The sequence below is a fragment of the Grus americana genome, chromosome 4 (assembly GCF_028858705.1).
Source record: "Grus americana isolate bGruAme1 chromosome 4, bGruAme1.mat, whole genome shotgun sequence".
NCBI lineage: Eukaryota > Metazoa > Chordata > Aves > Gruiformes > Gruidae > Grus > Grus americana.
In genome coordinates, this window is record NC_072855.1 from 18,645,557 (window position 1) to 18,663,299 (window position 17,743).

The following is a 17,743-nucleotide window of genomic DNA, read 5'->3' on the forward strand; positions in this document are numbered from 1 at the left end:
GATGGAGAGTTGTAATGTAGACTTCATTGATGAGTAGAACGTGTTGATGTTTATAAACTGAAACAGGTTTAAATAGTTAATGCAAGTTTGTCAAAGTTAAAGTGTTGTGCATTCTTTTCAATTTAACCAAATTTCTTACTGTGCTGAAGGAGTAGAGTGCAAAGCAAAAAGTTTCCAGAAATACGGATTGTTATCTAAAAATTTTAAAATGAGACGTTGTTCTTAAGACCTCTTCTTTTACTATGAAATGCAATTTTATATTAATTTTGCCATCTTTAAATTTAAAAAAGGATTTTATTTTAGATTGAAGGGGATTCTTTTTTATCTAAAGCTTTTCATTTAGTTAGTTAGTTAGTTAGTTAGTTGGCTGCCACAACCTGCTAAGGAGGCTGTGTGCTCAGCGATCTTAACAATACAGAGAGGAGAAACATTAGGGAGGGTGACTGTGACCATAAATGTCAGGATTGCATTCCTCCCTACAGAGGAATCTTCACTGTGGTCTCCCTAGGAAACAGTATGTCGATAGAAAACTTGTATATCAAGACAACAGTTAAAGAAAATAACGTTATTTCTAGGAAGAAAGTTATTGACCCTGTGCCACCAAATGAACAAAGGGAAGTGATTTTATTCCAAGTCATTGGTGATGTTTTCAGAAGATGAATTCCCCTAATCTTCAGCTTACACCTAGGAACAGGTAATTAAACGTCCTCCTTTTGGGAAACACCACCTCTGTCTCAAGAGAAGTAAGACCAGCTATGTGTTTCCATACTGTACCTCAGAACTTAGCAGATGCAGCTTAACGCACAGCCTTTTTTGTTTAACAACAAGATTTGAGCCTGCTACAAATGTTTACCAAAGCTCAGCTGAGAGAGTAGCTAGTTTAATCGCTTGAGTGAGACTTGATAATATGCAACCTCATCTAGTGTGAGTTTCTGCATGAGTATTAGATGAGTGCTGCTGGCTTTCGGTGGAGTGAAGAACCTCCTCACACATTATATGACCATGCTACTGGCAGTTGGCAATGCAGACTACTGTATTTGATGGGGGAGCATGTGTTCAGCTTTGAAGCTCCCATTGCTGGGTCAGAGAAGTTTCAGTTAGGAAGTGCCTGACCTGTCTTTGTGCTGGGAGCTCCATACTTCATAAGTGACAATGTGTGGGTTTTTTAAATGATAGAAGAACCAAAAATTCAGGTGAGTATCCTTTTTCTGTACTTCATTCTAGTGGATTATATTTGGGCTTGATTTTGCTGTGTTCATCTCAAAAGCATGCTGAAAATTTAGGTAGACAGGAAATGTTGGTTTTAAGAACTGTGGCCTGTAAAAGTCTTCCATAACACATCTACAGTGGCTGTTTTCTGGTGAGACAAGAGTTCCGTACTGCAGCTTGTTTAGTGTAAACCTGCATACCAATTATAAACCACTTCACTGCATCTCACTGAAAAAGTCCATTAGAAACAAAAGCAATTTCTTCTGAGTACAGTCCAAAGTATTTGTAGTTAATGTTGCTTAGCCTGAACTTTGATGAATAATTTATTTTTATTCTCTTGGGCTTGTTTCCCCTGTAGATGTGTGCATGGTACCTGCTTGCCGATCAATGCGTTTTCATACAGTTGTAAATGCCTGCAGGGACATGGGGGAGTCCTCTGTGATGAAGAGGAAATGCTGTTTAACCCCTGCCAATCCGTCAGGTGTAAACATGGCAAATGCAGGCTTTCAGGACTTGGAAAACCATATTGCGAATGCAGCAGCGGATACACGGGGGACAGCTGTGATAAAGGTAAAAAAAAAAATTAAAAATCATGTTGTTCGTCTTAGAAAAGAGCTTTTTTTATTAAAACATGAACAGCCAAAAACATTACCCACTTTTTTTTCCCACAACACACACATTTGTTGCTTTTTTTTACCATAAGAATTAATCTCAATGAGAGAAAAATCAAATTTTTCCCATGAATTTGTTTACATTTTGAGGATTTTTTCATCAAATGTTTTGCTGTGAAAACATTTCTCTTTTTTGCCTTTATTCAGAAACACATTTTTACTATATTTAACTACCTTTTACCTGCTGTATCTTTCTGTATTTATTGTTTCTCTGCCTTCTGCAACTGAGAAGCCAAATCCAATGATTCTGCTCCTAGTTTTATCACAAACTCTACTTTTGACCTCTCAGCTTCAACTGATTTATCACAGCGAATTATGCAGGTGAGATGGATGAAAACAGGATGACTTTTCCCCCTACCTTTTTCTTTTTCCTTTGTCTATCAAAGCTCTCCCTCTCCCTCTCTTTCCCGTACCCCAGATGGCATTTATTTTGTATTGTACATAGATGTGAGTAGAATAGAAGAATATGGTTGTAGAACCTTGAACAGATGTCTCATTTTTAGCTAGTTTAATACCTCAGTAATTTATGAAGTTAGTGGAATGTAACTTGTATTAAATAACAGTTTGAATAATATTAAACTCCAGGTCTAATAAATTAAATTGCATGCTCTCTGAAACGTTTCCCTATGGTAAATAGAACCAGCTGCAAGCAATGTAGGAACAGAAGATGTGTATTTTTATAAAAGAGGAAAAGATTTAAGCTTCCAATTTTCTTGTCATTGTAATAGCTTTGTATTTATGGTTTACATATACATAATATAAACTTTACTGAAAATAGGAGGGATAGGAAATAAAACTCAGCATTAATCAAATTACGTTTGGTAGAACCACTAGTTTCCCATATACAGTCTAAGTCAAACTTTAAAATATCAATCCCAACTGCAGTTCGAAACACAGCATCTTCCTTAGCAATGTCAGCCATTCTTTGACCTGCGTCTCAAAAGCGTATCTCTTATTTTAAATGTTGTTTTCTACAGAAATCTCTTGTCGAGGGGAACGAATCCGAGATTACTACCAAAAGCAGCAAGGGTATGCTGCGTGCCAGACGACCAAGAAGGTATCAAGACTAGAATGTAAAGGAGGATGTTCAACCGGGCAGTGCTGTGGACCACTAAGGAGCAAGAGGCGGAAATACTCTTTTGAATGCACTGACGGGTCGTCATTTGTGGATGAGGTTGAAAAAGTGGTGAAGTGTGGCTGTACAAATTGTCCCTCCTAAGTGTCCCTGTCACACTTGTCTTTTGAAAATGTTGTATACTTATTGACCGTGTCGGACTAATTAATGCTTCATAGTGGAAATATTTGAAATATATTGTAAAATACAGAACAGACTTATTTTTATTATGAGAATAAAGACTTTTTCTTCATTTGAAAAAAAGATTCAAGTGCTTGAACTGAGACTTCTCATAACCAAGAGGAGCTTTGAAGAAAAAAAAAAAAAAGACCTGGTAACATTGCAACAGAGATGGGAAACTTTAACTGCTTTTAACATGGATTCTTCTTTATAACATGCTGAAGATACACTGACACTATACACACGTGACTTTCAACTTAACAGCTCAGAGATGAAATATTGACCAGAACATGAGGCTGGTTTTTTCACTTTTGTATCAGTATATTTTATTGTCTTGACAGACCATAGCAATCACTTACCTATGGATGAGGAAGCATTACAAGTGAAAAGAATCAGATTATACAGAAATAACAATTGTATGAAATACATTTTATCTTTTGGAATTATTAATCATCTTGAGAAGATGGGGTCCCATTTAATGGATGGGCAGTGGGAGATATGAGAATATACTATAATCCTGAAATCTCCTGATGATGTATACTTTTATGTCAGCATGTTAGCGAAAGAAGCATAAAAAAAGTGTTTATCTGCCCTTTTCCAGTATTAATTTTTTGTAATATAAATGTTTTGGGGATGATAAAAATAGATTATTGATGGATAAATTAGTAATAATATGGATTTCTGTTTCTATGAGTTCTAAACAACTCTATACAGTATTCGGTTTCATTGAGAAATATTTATTGTATCAAAGTACATTGTACTTAACCCTTTTAGGCCATCCCTTTTACTGTTTTTCAATGCTTTAATATATATTAATTTATATTTGTCCCAGTATTTTTGTAATTTTTTTTATTTTTTTTTAAAGGACTTAAAAATCAGGACTTTTTGCAATAGAACTAACGTAGCATGTCGTCTTGGGGTAAATGTTTTCGGTCTGTTTTTTCCTCGCCTTCCCCTCCCCTTTTTCTTTTCCATAGAATCTGACCACTTGGTGTTACTGAATCTGAAAGTGATGACAATCTGCAGTTTTCACATGCAGCAGATATTCAGGACACCTTCCAAGAACCTGTAATGTATGACAGAAAATGTCTTTACACTAGGTGGCAATTGTAGAGAAGTTAATTTTCCCTATATACAGTACTTACAGAAAATAAGATGGCGTGTAGAAAATGACATTAGAAGGTAGATCTTTATAAATTAATATTCCCATGGAGCTCTTTACCTTTTTTATAAAAAAGAAAAAAAAGGCTGTGCTATCAAGAACTGTGACTTTCCCCAAATAATAAAACTACTTTACTGCCCTAATGTTCCCCATGTTAACATGTTGCTGCTAAATTATAATGTAGAATTGGTAATCAATAGTGGGTTGTGTTCTTCTTTCAGTAAAACCCAGGGTACCCTGTAAAAATGCAGATGTTTTTCAATTTTATTTTATTATTTTTTTTACAAAAAAAGTTAGATGTACATGTGTAATGCAGTGTGCTTTGTCTTATTTGGACTGATATCAGTAATGCTACTGATGTTTGTAAATTAAACAGATATTTACTTCATTAACAGCTTTTATTTGTATTCTTCTGAGAAGTTTAAATTGTCTAACAGCCTTTAATTAAACATCTGTAGTTGCAAAGAATATTTGGTAAAAAACAGAATAAAACTCGACCCTAGATCTAGTGTATTCATTGCTGAAAATCTGCAGAAGGAATTAACTTGGGATTATTACACCTATGGGCAGTGACATCTGAAAATGTCGGTTCGTTATGAACACAGCTGAACTCATACCAAAATTAACAAAAGACTTATAAATAAAGTACACTGCATGAAGAGGCAAATTGAGTCTATCCTAATATTTTAATGGTTATACAAATGGCAGTTTGACAGTTGTTTTAGCAAGTAATTAGATTCTTCAGAGGGATTAATTTTCACTAATCTTGGACTAAGCACTTTAAGCAGTTGGATGGGATGATACTTAACCTGGTTTCTCTTCTGCAATATAATTTTTACAGACACTTCTGTATTTATTTTACTTACGCTACTTTAGAATTTCTCTAAATATTCAATGAAACAGCCTTTGGCACGGGGCCTTCTTTGCAGTTTTTGTGACTTCTAAATAATCTTCTGTAAAAAGGGGTAGTTTTGAAGAAAAAGAAGCCATTTTTGCATATCAATTCTTCTATAGCCTTCTTGGATAAACAGTATTATTTTTCTGTGTATGATCAAAATCCCCGTACCAAGTATCTGGAGTTGAACCGCTTTCTGTCCTCACACTGACAGAGAAAGAGGAACTTTGCACTGGTATTCAAGCAATGCTACCAGCTACTGCTGATCCTGAGGGACTTCTTGTGGTCTGTAAGCAGAACCAAGCTAAAACTTAAGAATTAAGGAGAAAAACAACCAACCAACCTAAAAAACCCCACCAACTTTGGCGCCTACATCGAACAGTGACTCAGCTTACCTAAGCAGCCCTGTATTCTCACTCCCTGCAACAGTCCTCAAGCATTGACAAGGCGTGCCACCATGTGTGATGAGAGGCAACTTCCTCAGTGGGATGGGTCACCCTGACACCTTTCTCGTGCCTAAATCAAGGTTCCTGTAATACTGCTTTAACCTCGTACCTGTACTCCCCAAAAGGTAAGATGGGGGGCTGAGGGGACCGTAGCTTCAGGCAGAGTTAACATGGTGGAGAATTCAGTTTGGTGCAGAACACTCCAGACACATAGGTCTTCATTCGAAAACTTAAATTACTCAGCTTTTAACACAGTGCTCAAGGATTAGGTTTCTCTCCTGGGGTCTGCTGCCTGCTATAGGAATCATTCTCGTACAGGCTGCCGTTAAGGTAGTGAATATAATGCATAAACAGCACTGGGTCTGAAGGATGCGGCTCAGTACAGTGACCAAGTTCCTCACTTCGAGTTAACACTGCATACAATTCAAATTCTTTTTTCATTAGAAACCAAGAAAACTGAAACTTGCAGATTCCATCATGTTCTGCCAGTATTCTTAAAAGTTATAAAAGAGGAAGTACATGAATACTGCTTAATTTGTACTGGCTCATGCACAGCTCCTACTGTCATCTTACAGATGATAAAAATGTGAAAGCATGGGAAAAAACCCCATTCTTCTCGAAACAGTTACACAAGTCATGCTTTTTTGTTAACGTTGAAAGTCAAGTCAGATCAGGAACTATCATGCACAGAAACAGATTCTGCAGCCTGCGTTAAAGTTTCTGGGGAAAATGGGTATGTGAGTGATAGAAATATTGATTTAAGCAAACCAATGGTGGGCTTCGAATAAACTTTGAGAGATACAGTTTATTTTCTAAGCTCTATTGTAATAACAATTTTGTCCTGTATTCAGAATACTTTTTATTGCCATGTGGGCTCATACCATGAGCCTTGGTATTAGAAGAGTCATTGTAATACGATGATGCTCTGTGTAGGTGCCGCAGTCAATACGATATTCATATGACGTTATGAAGGTGTTTGCCTGGGAAGACCAGAATGCAGAGGTTTTGTAGATGACGACAAATCTGGCAGACTTGGAGATCCACGGTGTACTTGCGGGGATAATAGCAAAGCAATAGAGAAAGTAGATGTCACCGTGTTCGTTTTGATGAGATGAGTGATGATTAAGAGATGAGGGGGAGAGTGGTACATTTTGGAAAGGAGCGTGCTGTTAAGAAGAAAATGCCCAGAAGTTCTGGAAAAGTGTCAAGAATGTTGGAGGCTGTTTGCATTGAAACTATTTTGGGAGTTTTATCTGTTATTGCTTGAAACTTACATATTTAAAAAAAAAAAAAACCTCTTTACAGTTCTGAAAAATGCACACTTGATCTTTCTATCTTGAGTGAGTGAGCTCTATTGTTTGAGGAAAAGTTTATCGTTCTGAAGCAATTCAAAATCCCATCTTTTGGTTGCTTGTCTCCTCCCTTAGAAGCGAGTGTTACTCTGGCAGTAGCTCATTAGGCATGCGAGCGTCTGTGCTTCAGCTATCCCACCTTACAGACGAGAGCCTGGCACGTAGTTTCAGTTCCCATAAAGTGCAATTCCCCAGCTGAGCCATTCAGGATTCTTGGCTTTTAGAAGAAATATTTATACACTGAGCTGGTATCTCCAATCTATTTAAGATTCCTGGAGTGGAAATCAGAAAATCGTTGGTAGTTGTGACTATGTAGGGGCTGTCAGGAGTAAAGTAAAACTGCAGTGTTTGCCTGCATGCCTGGAAAGCCTGGCTCATCCCAGAGAGCCTACTGTTTTACTGTGTTCTTTCTGTATTGTGTTCCTGGGAGAGCGGGAAGTCATGCTCATCCTTTCAGAAACGCCTGAGAGCAGAGGGATTTTGTGTCCTTTTGCAAATAAATTGTCTAGGCTGGAAATCGTAGGCCTCGTTGGCCCTCAGCCAGGTTAAATTGTACGTGTATACCTTAACATGAACCATCATCTTGGACACCAACGGCTCCTGATGTTAAAAAAGTGAATAAATCTTGCTCTGAGTTTAATAAAACACAGATGGGAAAAGCAAACCAAACAGAGAGTTAACAGCTCTATTCACTAGTCTCCTGGGCTCCGTGTGATTAAATCAGAGTTGGAGGGTATGTTCCTGCTGCTGCTGTTCTGGCCAGTGTCCGTAGGGGTGATGGCCAGCAAAGGAGAAGTATTCTGTCAGTGCTGCATGTCATTTGTCAAGCTGAGAAAAAACAGTCATCTCACTGAACAGCAAGACTTCTGGCTATCCACAGTCCCAGCAAATATGCTCCAGCTCTACAGCATGACACCCATGCTGCAGGAATTTTGCTCAGCCATGGGAACAGACTTTAAAACCGCCTCCCAGATCCACAGCTTAACTGCCAAACACTGATCTTAGTAATGCTTTCTGGTCTTTACAACTCCATCCTTTTACTTCATTCCAGTTCAGAGGTAAACTCCTCTAGTTCTAAACATCGAGCCCCACTACTCTCAATCGCTGCCCTATGCTACATCTAGGAGATTAAGACTTGAGTTTTGTTCCTTTTTTTTAGGACTTCAGTAACATTCGTACAGGGATCAGAAGACCTGCTTTAAAGAAGAAGAGACAGGTTACACATCCAGCTACAGAGATCAGACATTTTTGTGTCCTTTATAACTCAGAAAATGTTACCTTACCTCCTATGGAACAGTGTGACATCCATAGATTGATATAAACTTACATATTTTATGGATTTATAGACTCAGACAAGGGGAATTGTTATCTGGTTTTGTCTGCTAGAACTTTTTTTTTTTTTTTTAATTCCTTTTAGGATACTTTCCGTATCACAAGAGACAAGTAAAGAGAGAATTAATGTGCCCGGGTTGCTTATTCTGTCATTAAAGTTCCTTAAAAAGATCCAGTAGCCTTTTTCCAGGACATTTTTCTTCTTTCTCATAGTATTTCACATTCTGGGCCTCAATCTGTTGTTTCTGTATGATGGCCCATTTGTCCACTTTGGTTAATTTCCAGGACAGATTTAATCCTTCTAAAGAAAGGGAAAGGATACCTTTTTTTTTTTCCTGCAGCTGTGCCTAAAATCTCTCACAGCACATCTTTAGAAGTATGTTTTCTTTCAAAGTCCTCTGAGAATAAGTTAACTTGAGCTGTTTTTACTGCAAACTTGTTTTTTTGCTTCTGATTAGCTTTATTTATTTAATCACATTTCTGTGTTTCTGCTATGGTAACAGCAATAAGACCAGTACCAGCTGACCTGTGATTTAGAAGTTGCTTGCTGCTTTGAAATAGCAAGTTTAAATAGTTTGAAGTTTGACTGTTCTCTCTCCTTCTTTTTTTTTTTCTTTTTTCTTTTTTCTTTTTTTTAATTGGATCCCTTTCCTTATCCGTTCACCCATTTTTGAGCAGTTTTATGATTATTCTCTAGGGGAAACATAAGGGCATGAGTCAGCATCAACAGTAAATAAAATCGAACACAGGAAACACATAGATCTATCAAAAACGTAACTTCTACCCTCTCAGAGAAATCAGAAGTAATATTCATTAGTTGTTGCCTTCTATTTCACTGAACAAACTGTTACATGATTAGTGAACAAAGCTATTAAGCAGCCTCCAAGTACACCCCTAGAAATAATTAATGCAGTGTGTCCAGGGCTAGAGAAGGAAGAAAAAGGGGCCTAACAGTTACCTAATTCTAGCACAGCTTTCATGGTGAGGAAGGTTTGGGCACATTTCTGTGTGTGAATATCCACAGTGAGACCATGTGGCACCGCATATCATCCACTGCAGAAAAAGGTTCACTGTTATCTTAAATAGAAAAATAATGATAATAATAAACTAATGAAAAACTTTGCAAAGCACCTTAAAAATGAGAAGCAAAAGGTTTGTTAACTCCCACTTGATGAAAACAGTGCTCATCGTCCACTACCACAAACCAGAGGCCAGCCTTTGGCACTCACCCCTTCTCTCCAGCTCCAGGCACAGCTTGCTTCCCCCCCTTCCCAGCCACCCGGCTCCGGAGCTGGCTGTGCCTGCCATTCCCACCGCCCCCCCAGAGGAGACGCTTCTTCCGGCCCCTTGCAAGGAGTCACAGCAATCGCCTTCCCGCGCGCACCTGCACAAAGATAACTGGAGGTATCTGGCGGGGCAAAACACCGTGCTCGTGATGGAAAGAACACTCTGCAGCTAACTAATATTTAAGCCTTTAAAGAAACAAGTATTATTTATTAGACTGTTACAGCAAAGTGCTTGTACCAATCAGCAGGAACGGTGGCAGACAAAATGTTTAAGTAATAAAACCGCCCACTCTGTGTGTGACATGGAGAATGAGGCCTCTTCGTTTGCATTCTGAAAATCATGCATAACTTCAGGTTAATTGAAAGGAAGGATAAAGGGACCTAACTGAAAAATCTGCTCAGCAATCACATTCAAAAGCTAGAAACAAACAAGCAAAAGATGCCCCAGTTTGTGGGGTTTTTGTTTTGGTTTGTTTTCGTTTTTTAACTAAGACAACAAAGAACAAACAATCAAATAGGTAAGGACGAGTGCCCGGGAAATAAGAATTCGAATGATAAAAAGGAACCAGGTCTGGCTATATCAAATTGCTGGGCAGTGAACACACATGGGAGTTAACTGCTGCAACTGCTCATGTTGCCATGTATTTTCAAAATTCTGTAGAAAGGGCACTTAGAGCCCGGAAAGTAGGGACCAGCCACAGAAGTCATCCTACTGTTACTTTATGCTGACATGAAAGAACCGTTTGGGGAAGAACTTCTTTCAGCAGAAGTGACCACAGTCCGTTTGAATTTCACATGGTAATGAACAGGCTTGTAAAATGCAGAAAAACAATGGTATTAGACCAGGGAGAAGAAAATATTACAGATTCTAGGGCCAGATTCACTGTAGGCTCAAGCGGCTTCATGCTGTTTCACAGATGCAAAGCAGCTGTAAACCCAACTTAGCTGGCCTGGAGCCACTACAACTTCTCTTGGCTAGAAAAAGGACTTAATGGTTTCAGTGCCCAAAACCTGGGTTGGGAACTGTGGCCCGTCCTCCAGCGTGTTGGCTAAAGGAGCCATCGCTTGCGTTACTTTGGAAAAACCTTTGTGCCCCTTTCGCTCGGCTCTGCCCCTCTCCCCCATGGAACCAGTGCCGAGGATTTGTGGGAAAGGAGCTCGCTTTTCATTGCTGCTCTCCAAGCTCTAGAGGAGCAAAGAGAATTGGCAATTGCGCTTCGGCAACAGCAGTCAAAAATGAAAGACAGGAGGTCTTTAACAAAAAATAAATAAATAAAATTGAGTACTATTGTAGTAAAAGTGCTTCTAGTGAAGTCATTTCTTTAATACTCACTTTTAAAGACTCACTTAATTGTGGCTCCATAAGAAAGCATTATGGAAAACAGATTTTTCTTGTAAAATCTTTTCTTTAGGTAGAAAAGGGTATATAAGGGTAGAAAGTACATACTTCCCCCCCCCCCCCCGCCCCAGGATGTGAACTTATTTATGCCTTTTGGTTCCCCTGAGCAGCTCTGAACAACAGCAAGTATGATTAAGAATTCAAGGTAGCTGGCAGTGAGGAAGTTTGACCTAATCTATCTTGACTTTGCACTCTATGCATTTAAATACAGCTTGTCTGTGTGGAACACACTGAGTTCACTGGGGTACAGCCATATCTATTTTAGTCACATGCATCCACTGAAATAGCTGTGTGCACATGGAGATCACTTTTTTTTTGTTTTTAGCCAAATTAGGGGATCAAAGCCATGTAAAACCTTTTGTAATGAAACTTGAAGCCACATGTAATGAAACCAGATAGTTTTTCCTTTCTGATCTGAAGTCTTTCCTGTTTTCAGGCATTACTATAAACCTACATCTTGGTCCAGTCTGTAACTTGGTCCAGCTTGGATTAGATTTGCAAACAGTTTGATGAATCTGGGATGATTTATAGCTTGAGGTAGAAAGAAAACAAACAACAGAATCTAAGGTTTGGCCTGCTTTAGGCTCAAAATCAAGCGTAACCTCCTACTGACTCCTTTTGGATTGTTGTGTCTTTTCAAATCCTAAAAGGAAAGCACCCCACTGAATCTTAAATCCAGCAAGAAAAACATAATGCAGTGGTAAATGTAAAAGTAAGTTTCACAAATATCCTTTCCTTTTCTGGGAAATTTCCATTTAGACTTAAATCAGGAATTTGGACAGAGGGAGATTAGGGAAAGTATTTCTTCCTTAGTACCAAGAGCTGAACGTACTCTTCTTTGTTCAGAAGACAAGAAGTATATCTATCAAAGAGCACTTTATTCATGCCATCCCCAAACTTGTTCATTCTCTTTTAATTCAGCTGAAAAGGAAGATGACAAACATCAGCAGGGAGCTGTTTAGCTAAAGGAAGTGTAACATTCAGGAAAATCAATACAGATTTGCAAAGAGAGCGTGGCTTAAATTTAGCATGAAAATAATGTGAGTTATAGCAGCTCTAAGGATTCCTATTTCCTATCTACTTTTAAGTATAGAGAGTCTAGATATAAGACATGTCTTCAGAGAATAAGGGGATGTCTGTGAAGAATATCCTGCACCATCATTTCACAAAGTAAGTGGATTCTTTCAAAAAAGCTTCTTTACTGATTTAAAGAAATCCATAGGGCCAAGTTTTTCTTCAGAAGTTGTGCTGGTTCTTGGTATTTCTACCTGCTACCGATGCACACGCACCAGGTAACACTCTTGTCTGGGCCAGGCCATCTCCGCTTTTGGCATCAGCACGCAGAAGGAGAACAAACCAATCCCACAAGAAACAGCTGTGCAAAATATGCCTTCAGCAAAATCCGAGAGAGCAGATGCTTTGCTCCGTTGGACTGGTGTGGGTGACACTCTGTCCCACTTAAGGGAGAAGCTCAAACAAGGAGCTGATTGAAGTTGTTTCTGTATTCCAGTATTTGGCCAGAAGGAACGGAGTATACATTTTGAGACACCTTAATTTTTATATAACTAGAAAATAATAGTATCAACCATCGCAGATTTTTAAGAACATAATACTGAAGGTATCTCTGATTCGTGATAAAAAAGCGTTTTGTGCACACAAATAAGATCGCAGACGTGTAGCCCTACAAGCCTGAAACTACAACTCTTTCCGTCATCAAAATTTAATTCCTGGGCTAAAAGGATTTCAATCTGTATCACACTACAGTACATTCAATATTTAAATTCTCTTTCTTATTTAAAGGCGTCCTAAAACAAGAGATCAGTGTTCATGTTCCAACAGGTCATGTTTCCTACTATTATCAATAGTGGGTACTCTAAAAGGGCAGATGGACAGTTGAGGCTCAGCAGCCTAGCCATGAAATCTATCCACACCTTGGGTAAGGTCGATCATGCACGAACCCATTTAGCCACCCTTTAGAATACACATGAATCCTTTAAATCAATCTAGATCAAAATGCTGTTTTCCTCCATCTGAGGCATGAAAATGTATATAATGGATTCAGAAAAATTCCACATAATTATCCTGGTTGGATGTGAAGTTTCCTTCAAACTTTGATCTATAATGTAGTAATGCGTCAGCTCGACCAAAGTAGTTTTATGTGCAGGAAATAAGACAAGCTGAGTAGCTTCATGGTTAATTGATTAAAAGGTTCTAAAGAAGGTGCAAGATCAAAGAGCAACTTAATGGTTTTATGTTACTCTAGAGAACTGTTGGTCCACTTGTTTGACAAGACTGACCTTGGGCAATGAAGTAACAGGCAATTAAAAAAACCTGCAAAACTAAAACACAGATCATATTTATCTACTTCAGCATCCTTATTTCCTTTAGTAAGTAATAGGTGGCACACCCCAGTGCTCTAAGACAATTTGCATTTTGTTAGCCTTTTACACTACACAGTCTAAATATTGAGTACACAAAATTGATTGTTACCTATACTTGCCCTGAAGAGGGGAGAAAAAAAAAAAAACCACAGAAACTCAGAATCACAGGATGCCATGCCGTAGTTAAAAAACCTATGAAAGCAAACAAATGTCAAACTATAGCTGAAGGACAGTTCCTTGTAGAGTCCTTGGTCTGTGGAACCACTGAGCTCCCTCAGCCATTTTCACTGGCACTGGGAACTGATAACACCTCATAGCTTACAAGATTGACTCATCTTGAGAAGTATATTAGGAAATGGGAACTGCTCTGAAGTAATATAACTGCTTGCAATAAAGGAAAGAAAAAAAAATTGTTAATGCATTGACTCTTAAAGAAGAATTTAATAAGGCCATTCTCTAAACGACACTTTAAAACACCAGTACTTTCTGGTTAGGCTGTCATCACTGGGCTATTCAAGACTCTCATGAGCACAGTTTGGTTTATGGCTTCTGAATATGAGCATTATACTTACACAGAGGTAAAAGAGAAATACTGGGAATATTAGGCAAAAGAAGGCAAGAACTGCACACAATAAGATTTCCGCAAGCTGCACTGTGACCTGAATCCAAATTTTTCTGACCCCCCTCATCTAGCGTGGTATTTTGTACCCACGACCAGATAAAATTTTTCTTTACTTGAACAATTAGGACAATCAGTTAAGGCACCAACACTAATAAGACTGGAGTTAGACTCAGTCTGGCATTCGATTCTACCAATAACTCAGTCTCCAGTGCTTGGGCTTCTGGACAATGGTGTTCCAGGTGCTTACAAGTCCGATGCAGCCTCCCCCTTGTGCAGCAATGGCTTCACAAGTCAAACACAAGTTACGTAAAAAGAAGAAGAAAAGTCACATTTTTTTCTGTTCTGCATTAATCCTGTTCTTATCAAAACCAAGGTATTGTATTGTTACATGTTTTTCCATGTATTTTCTAATGCTTATATATATGCTCTTGCCCCTCAGCAAATTCTCACCTCATTGCTGTGAAGTAAGGCCCCTTTGTCAGGCAGTCCTGCCACTGTTTCCACCTTAGCAGAGAACTCTTTCTCTAGGTATTTATCTCCCCTCTAATATCAGCAGAAGACTTTGGCCACGTGACAAGACATATCACAAGATGCCCATCACTTAGAGCAAAAATGTGAAGGCATCATTGAGTCCAAAAACAACTTCCCTTGAAGGAAAGCCATTCTGTTAGGGGCATCTAGCAAACGACTTGAATAGACTGAATTATCGCAAACAGAGATAAACCATCACAGAAAATGTCACAAGACAAGCAGCTTGGGAAGACTCCTCTCATCTGTTGATTATAAATTAATTAACACATCTGACCAGTGTGTTAATGACACTGTAGTATGCTCTACCATTAATGTCTTCTATTTACAGGAACATGACTTTCAGGTCAAGGATGTAAAAGTTCCCTGTTGTTCTATTTACTTCAAACAAACAAACAAACCCCTGCTACTGCTCCTGCTGGCCTGCTTCGCTCCACAAAGAAGAATACCCCACTTGAGCTGACCAGCTGACAGCTCTGCTCAGTGCCTGATAAGCTGCCTTTCCTGGGTCACCACTGAGTGGGAACTTCTGAGCTGTGTAATGGGATTAGCTTTCCCACACCATTCCCGGAGAGCTCATTGTCGAAAGAGGAATAGTTTTATTCATGGCAACAAGTCAAACACAAACCCTTGGCAAGTCAAATTAAGAAAAAAATAAACAAACAAATGGAGTTTTGGCAGAATCTGGGATTTGCCCTATTGGAAATGTCTTTGTAAGCTGATGGAGAAGTTGACTGATCTGGAATGGACCACTACATTTACAATAGAGCTAAAAAGTAACTCATTAAAGACTCCTCTTTTGTTTTGATAAAAGATCTTTCATTACCTCAAAGCTCTTTCCTTCACAAAAGTCCAAAAAAACCCAATCCCAACCCAGCAGCACATCTTTGGGACGAGGAGGAAAAATACTGTTAGACTTTCTGAGGAGGAGTCTTGAATTAGTCATTTTATAGTTTCACAAGTAGAAAAGCCAGGGAATTGTTGTGATTTAAGGATATAATAATTTTCAATGCGCAAATTCCCTTTATTGGAGTATAAATGGTGCCTTGTGGGCACATAACAGCACTGAACTAGGCCTGGCAGAATCAGTTTTATTGTATTCTACTGTGCAGAAACAATTACTTTAGTACAAATTATCATATGCCATTTTTCAGCCTGATCAAGTTCAGTCTTATGATTGTAAATTACTTTGTAGTTGAGAGGTATATCCAATTGTCTGTGTTTAATGCTGTCTTGAACCTTCTCTTTCATAATCCGAAGTTCTCTTTTTGTTTTGCTCTAGCCATGAACACTTTTGTTCCCATGTAAAATTTTATAGCCATACTTCCAGTTTGAGCACTTTTCACAATTCTTTTCTAAATCTCAATTCCATTCTCCAAATGGTTCTGCTTCAGTGCTTAACAGTACTTCAAAGAGACCCACGGGAACTGGCACTTCCTATTTTGTTTTTTCTAAATCTTCGCTGGACCTGATGTGTTTACAATGTGCTGTTACCAACAGATTGTCACTGAGGATTTGATTGTCACCTCTGCTTTTTGGCGCTTCTGTTTTTCATAATGAACCTCTGGCCACATATATGGTTAAAATGCATGCGCACGTGCACTTGGACCTTAGGCTTTTCAGCTTGGTTAACCTTTCACAATTTAGTTAGCGATTATGGTATCTTCCTATATTACCTTTTTGCTGATGCATCAACCAAGCACCTGGGGAAATAGTCGGGGCATTGTGCAGAGTCTCACAAACTTCCCAAACTAAGCACGCCTGAGAGGCGGGGTGAATCGTGCTGGGGCAGGGTCACATAAATGCAGATATACTGCTGTAGGGATTAGCACAAAGCTCTCTGAAAGCAGCTAGCTTATGCTATGTCGACATATTAGCTCAGCTGGAACTAATTTGGGAACCCCTCATCACTACATAGTGTGATTTTAAATCTGAAATATCTCAGGGTCTTGCAAAAATACTTTTCTCTTATTAAAATAACTATGGAGCTTTCAGATTGCAGAGAGGATTTCTCGTACCTACAGCCACCACACCAGGAACTGGAGAAATGTGGTGCTGAGCTGCAATTAATAAGCCCAGTCAGACCTCGATGAGAGCTAATGAACTCTTATGGCTTCCTGCTGACTGTGCGGTGCCATGCAGATTTCTTGCCATCTTTTTCCTCATCATTTCAGGTCCAGGGGTGCAGGGTCGGGTAGTTGCTGGCATCCGTCCATAGGCCTTATTAACACCACAGCCCTGCTCTGTGCGACGTAGGCTCGCAGGGCTTCTGGGCCCACCTTGGCTCTAGAAGCAGTACAACGTTGGTACTTGCTCTAGTTTCACAGGCTCCCTGGCACAGCTGATGCTCAAGACCCACCTCCTGGATTTGCTCTGCTTAGTGGTCAGGGAACAGCACTCCAGAAATTTGTATTTGTACCTGTAAAACTAAAGGAAATAATAATATAAGCAGATTAAAAAAAAAACCCAAACCCACACACATCAAAACAAGAATACCTAGATATGTTTGGGTCTAACTATCAGATTCAGCTAAATAAATAAAATACCTGGAGCTTGTGAAAGCAGTAGACTGATCTTTTTTGGTTTTCCTTTTGACAAGGTTTAGTGTCTGAGAGTAGTAAGAAATAATAGAATATTCATGGCTGAGATGTGAAATGTTGTTCTAAGTAAAAGACCAGTTAAACAACAGAAATCAAAGAATAGGTTTAAATGGTCATTGCCTCTTCAATTTAAGAACAAACTATTAAATAAATTCCTAACTACGACTGTCACTATTCAGAGCCATATCATAAAACCAATTGAGTGGAAATTTGCACTTTGGTGGAGAAGAATGGTGTAAATAATATTACTAATATTACTAATTTTGAGTCAAATAATGTAAATGATGAAAAATCACTCATGCAGCACTCCTTGCCCTTGATGGATAATTAGTACTCAGCAAAAATCTCGAAGTATTAAAATACTTATTCAAACAAGAACGTAGCTAGTCAGAATAAATAAATCCAACCAACCAACCGAACAAAAAAATTCCAACTGGTAAGCTAACCTCCCCCCGCAACTCACAGCTTTTCCGCGCTACCTAGGGAACGCACGCAGTATCTGCCATAGCAGGTACAGTCCTTTGGTGGCTGTGCAAGGACACCAGTGTATTTACTACTATTCACCC

At 38.8% G+C, this 17,743-nt stretch overlaps 1 protein-coding gene across 2 annotated transcripts in view; it reads left to right on the top strand.

The window, feature by feature from the left end:
- SLIT2 (slit guidance ligand 2) overlaps positions 1-4,815 on the top strand; it is a 268,226-nt gene extending 263,411 nt beyond the window's left edge. For both annotated transcript variants that reach the window (XM_054825079.1, XM_054825078.1), the window contains 2 exons: positions 1,568-1,779; positions 2,858-4,815. In XM_054825079.1, coding sequence (XP_054681054.1) covers positions 1,568-1,779; positions 2,858-3,099 — 454 coding nt within the window. In that variant the 3' untranslated portion in view covers positions 3,100-4,815. The remainder of the gene's footprint in view (positions 1-1,567; positions 1,780-2,857) is intronic.
- Positions 4,816-17,743: the final 12,928 nt, after the last annotated feature.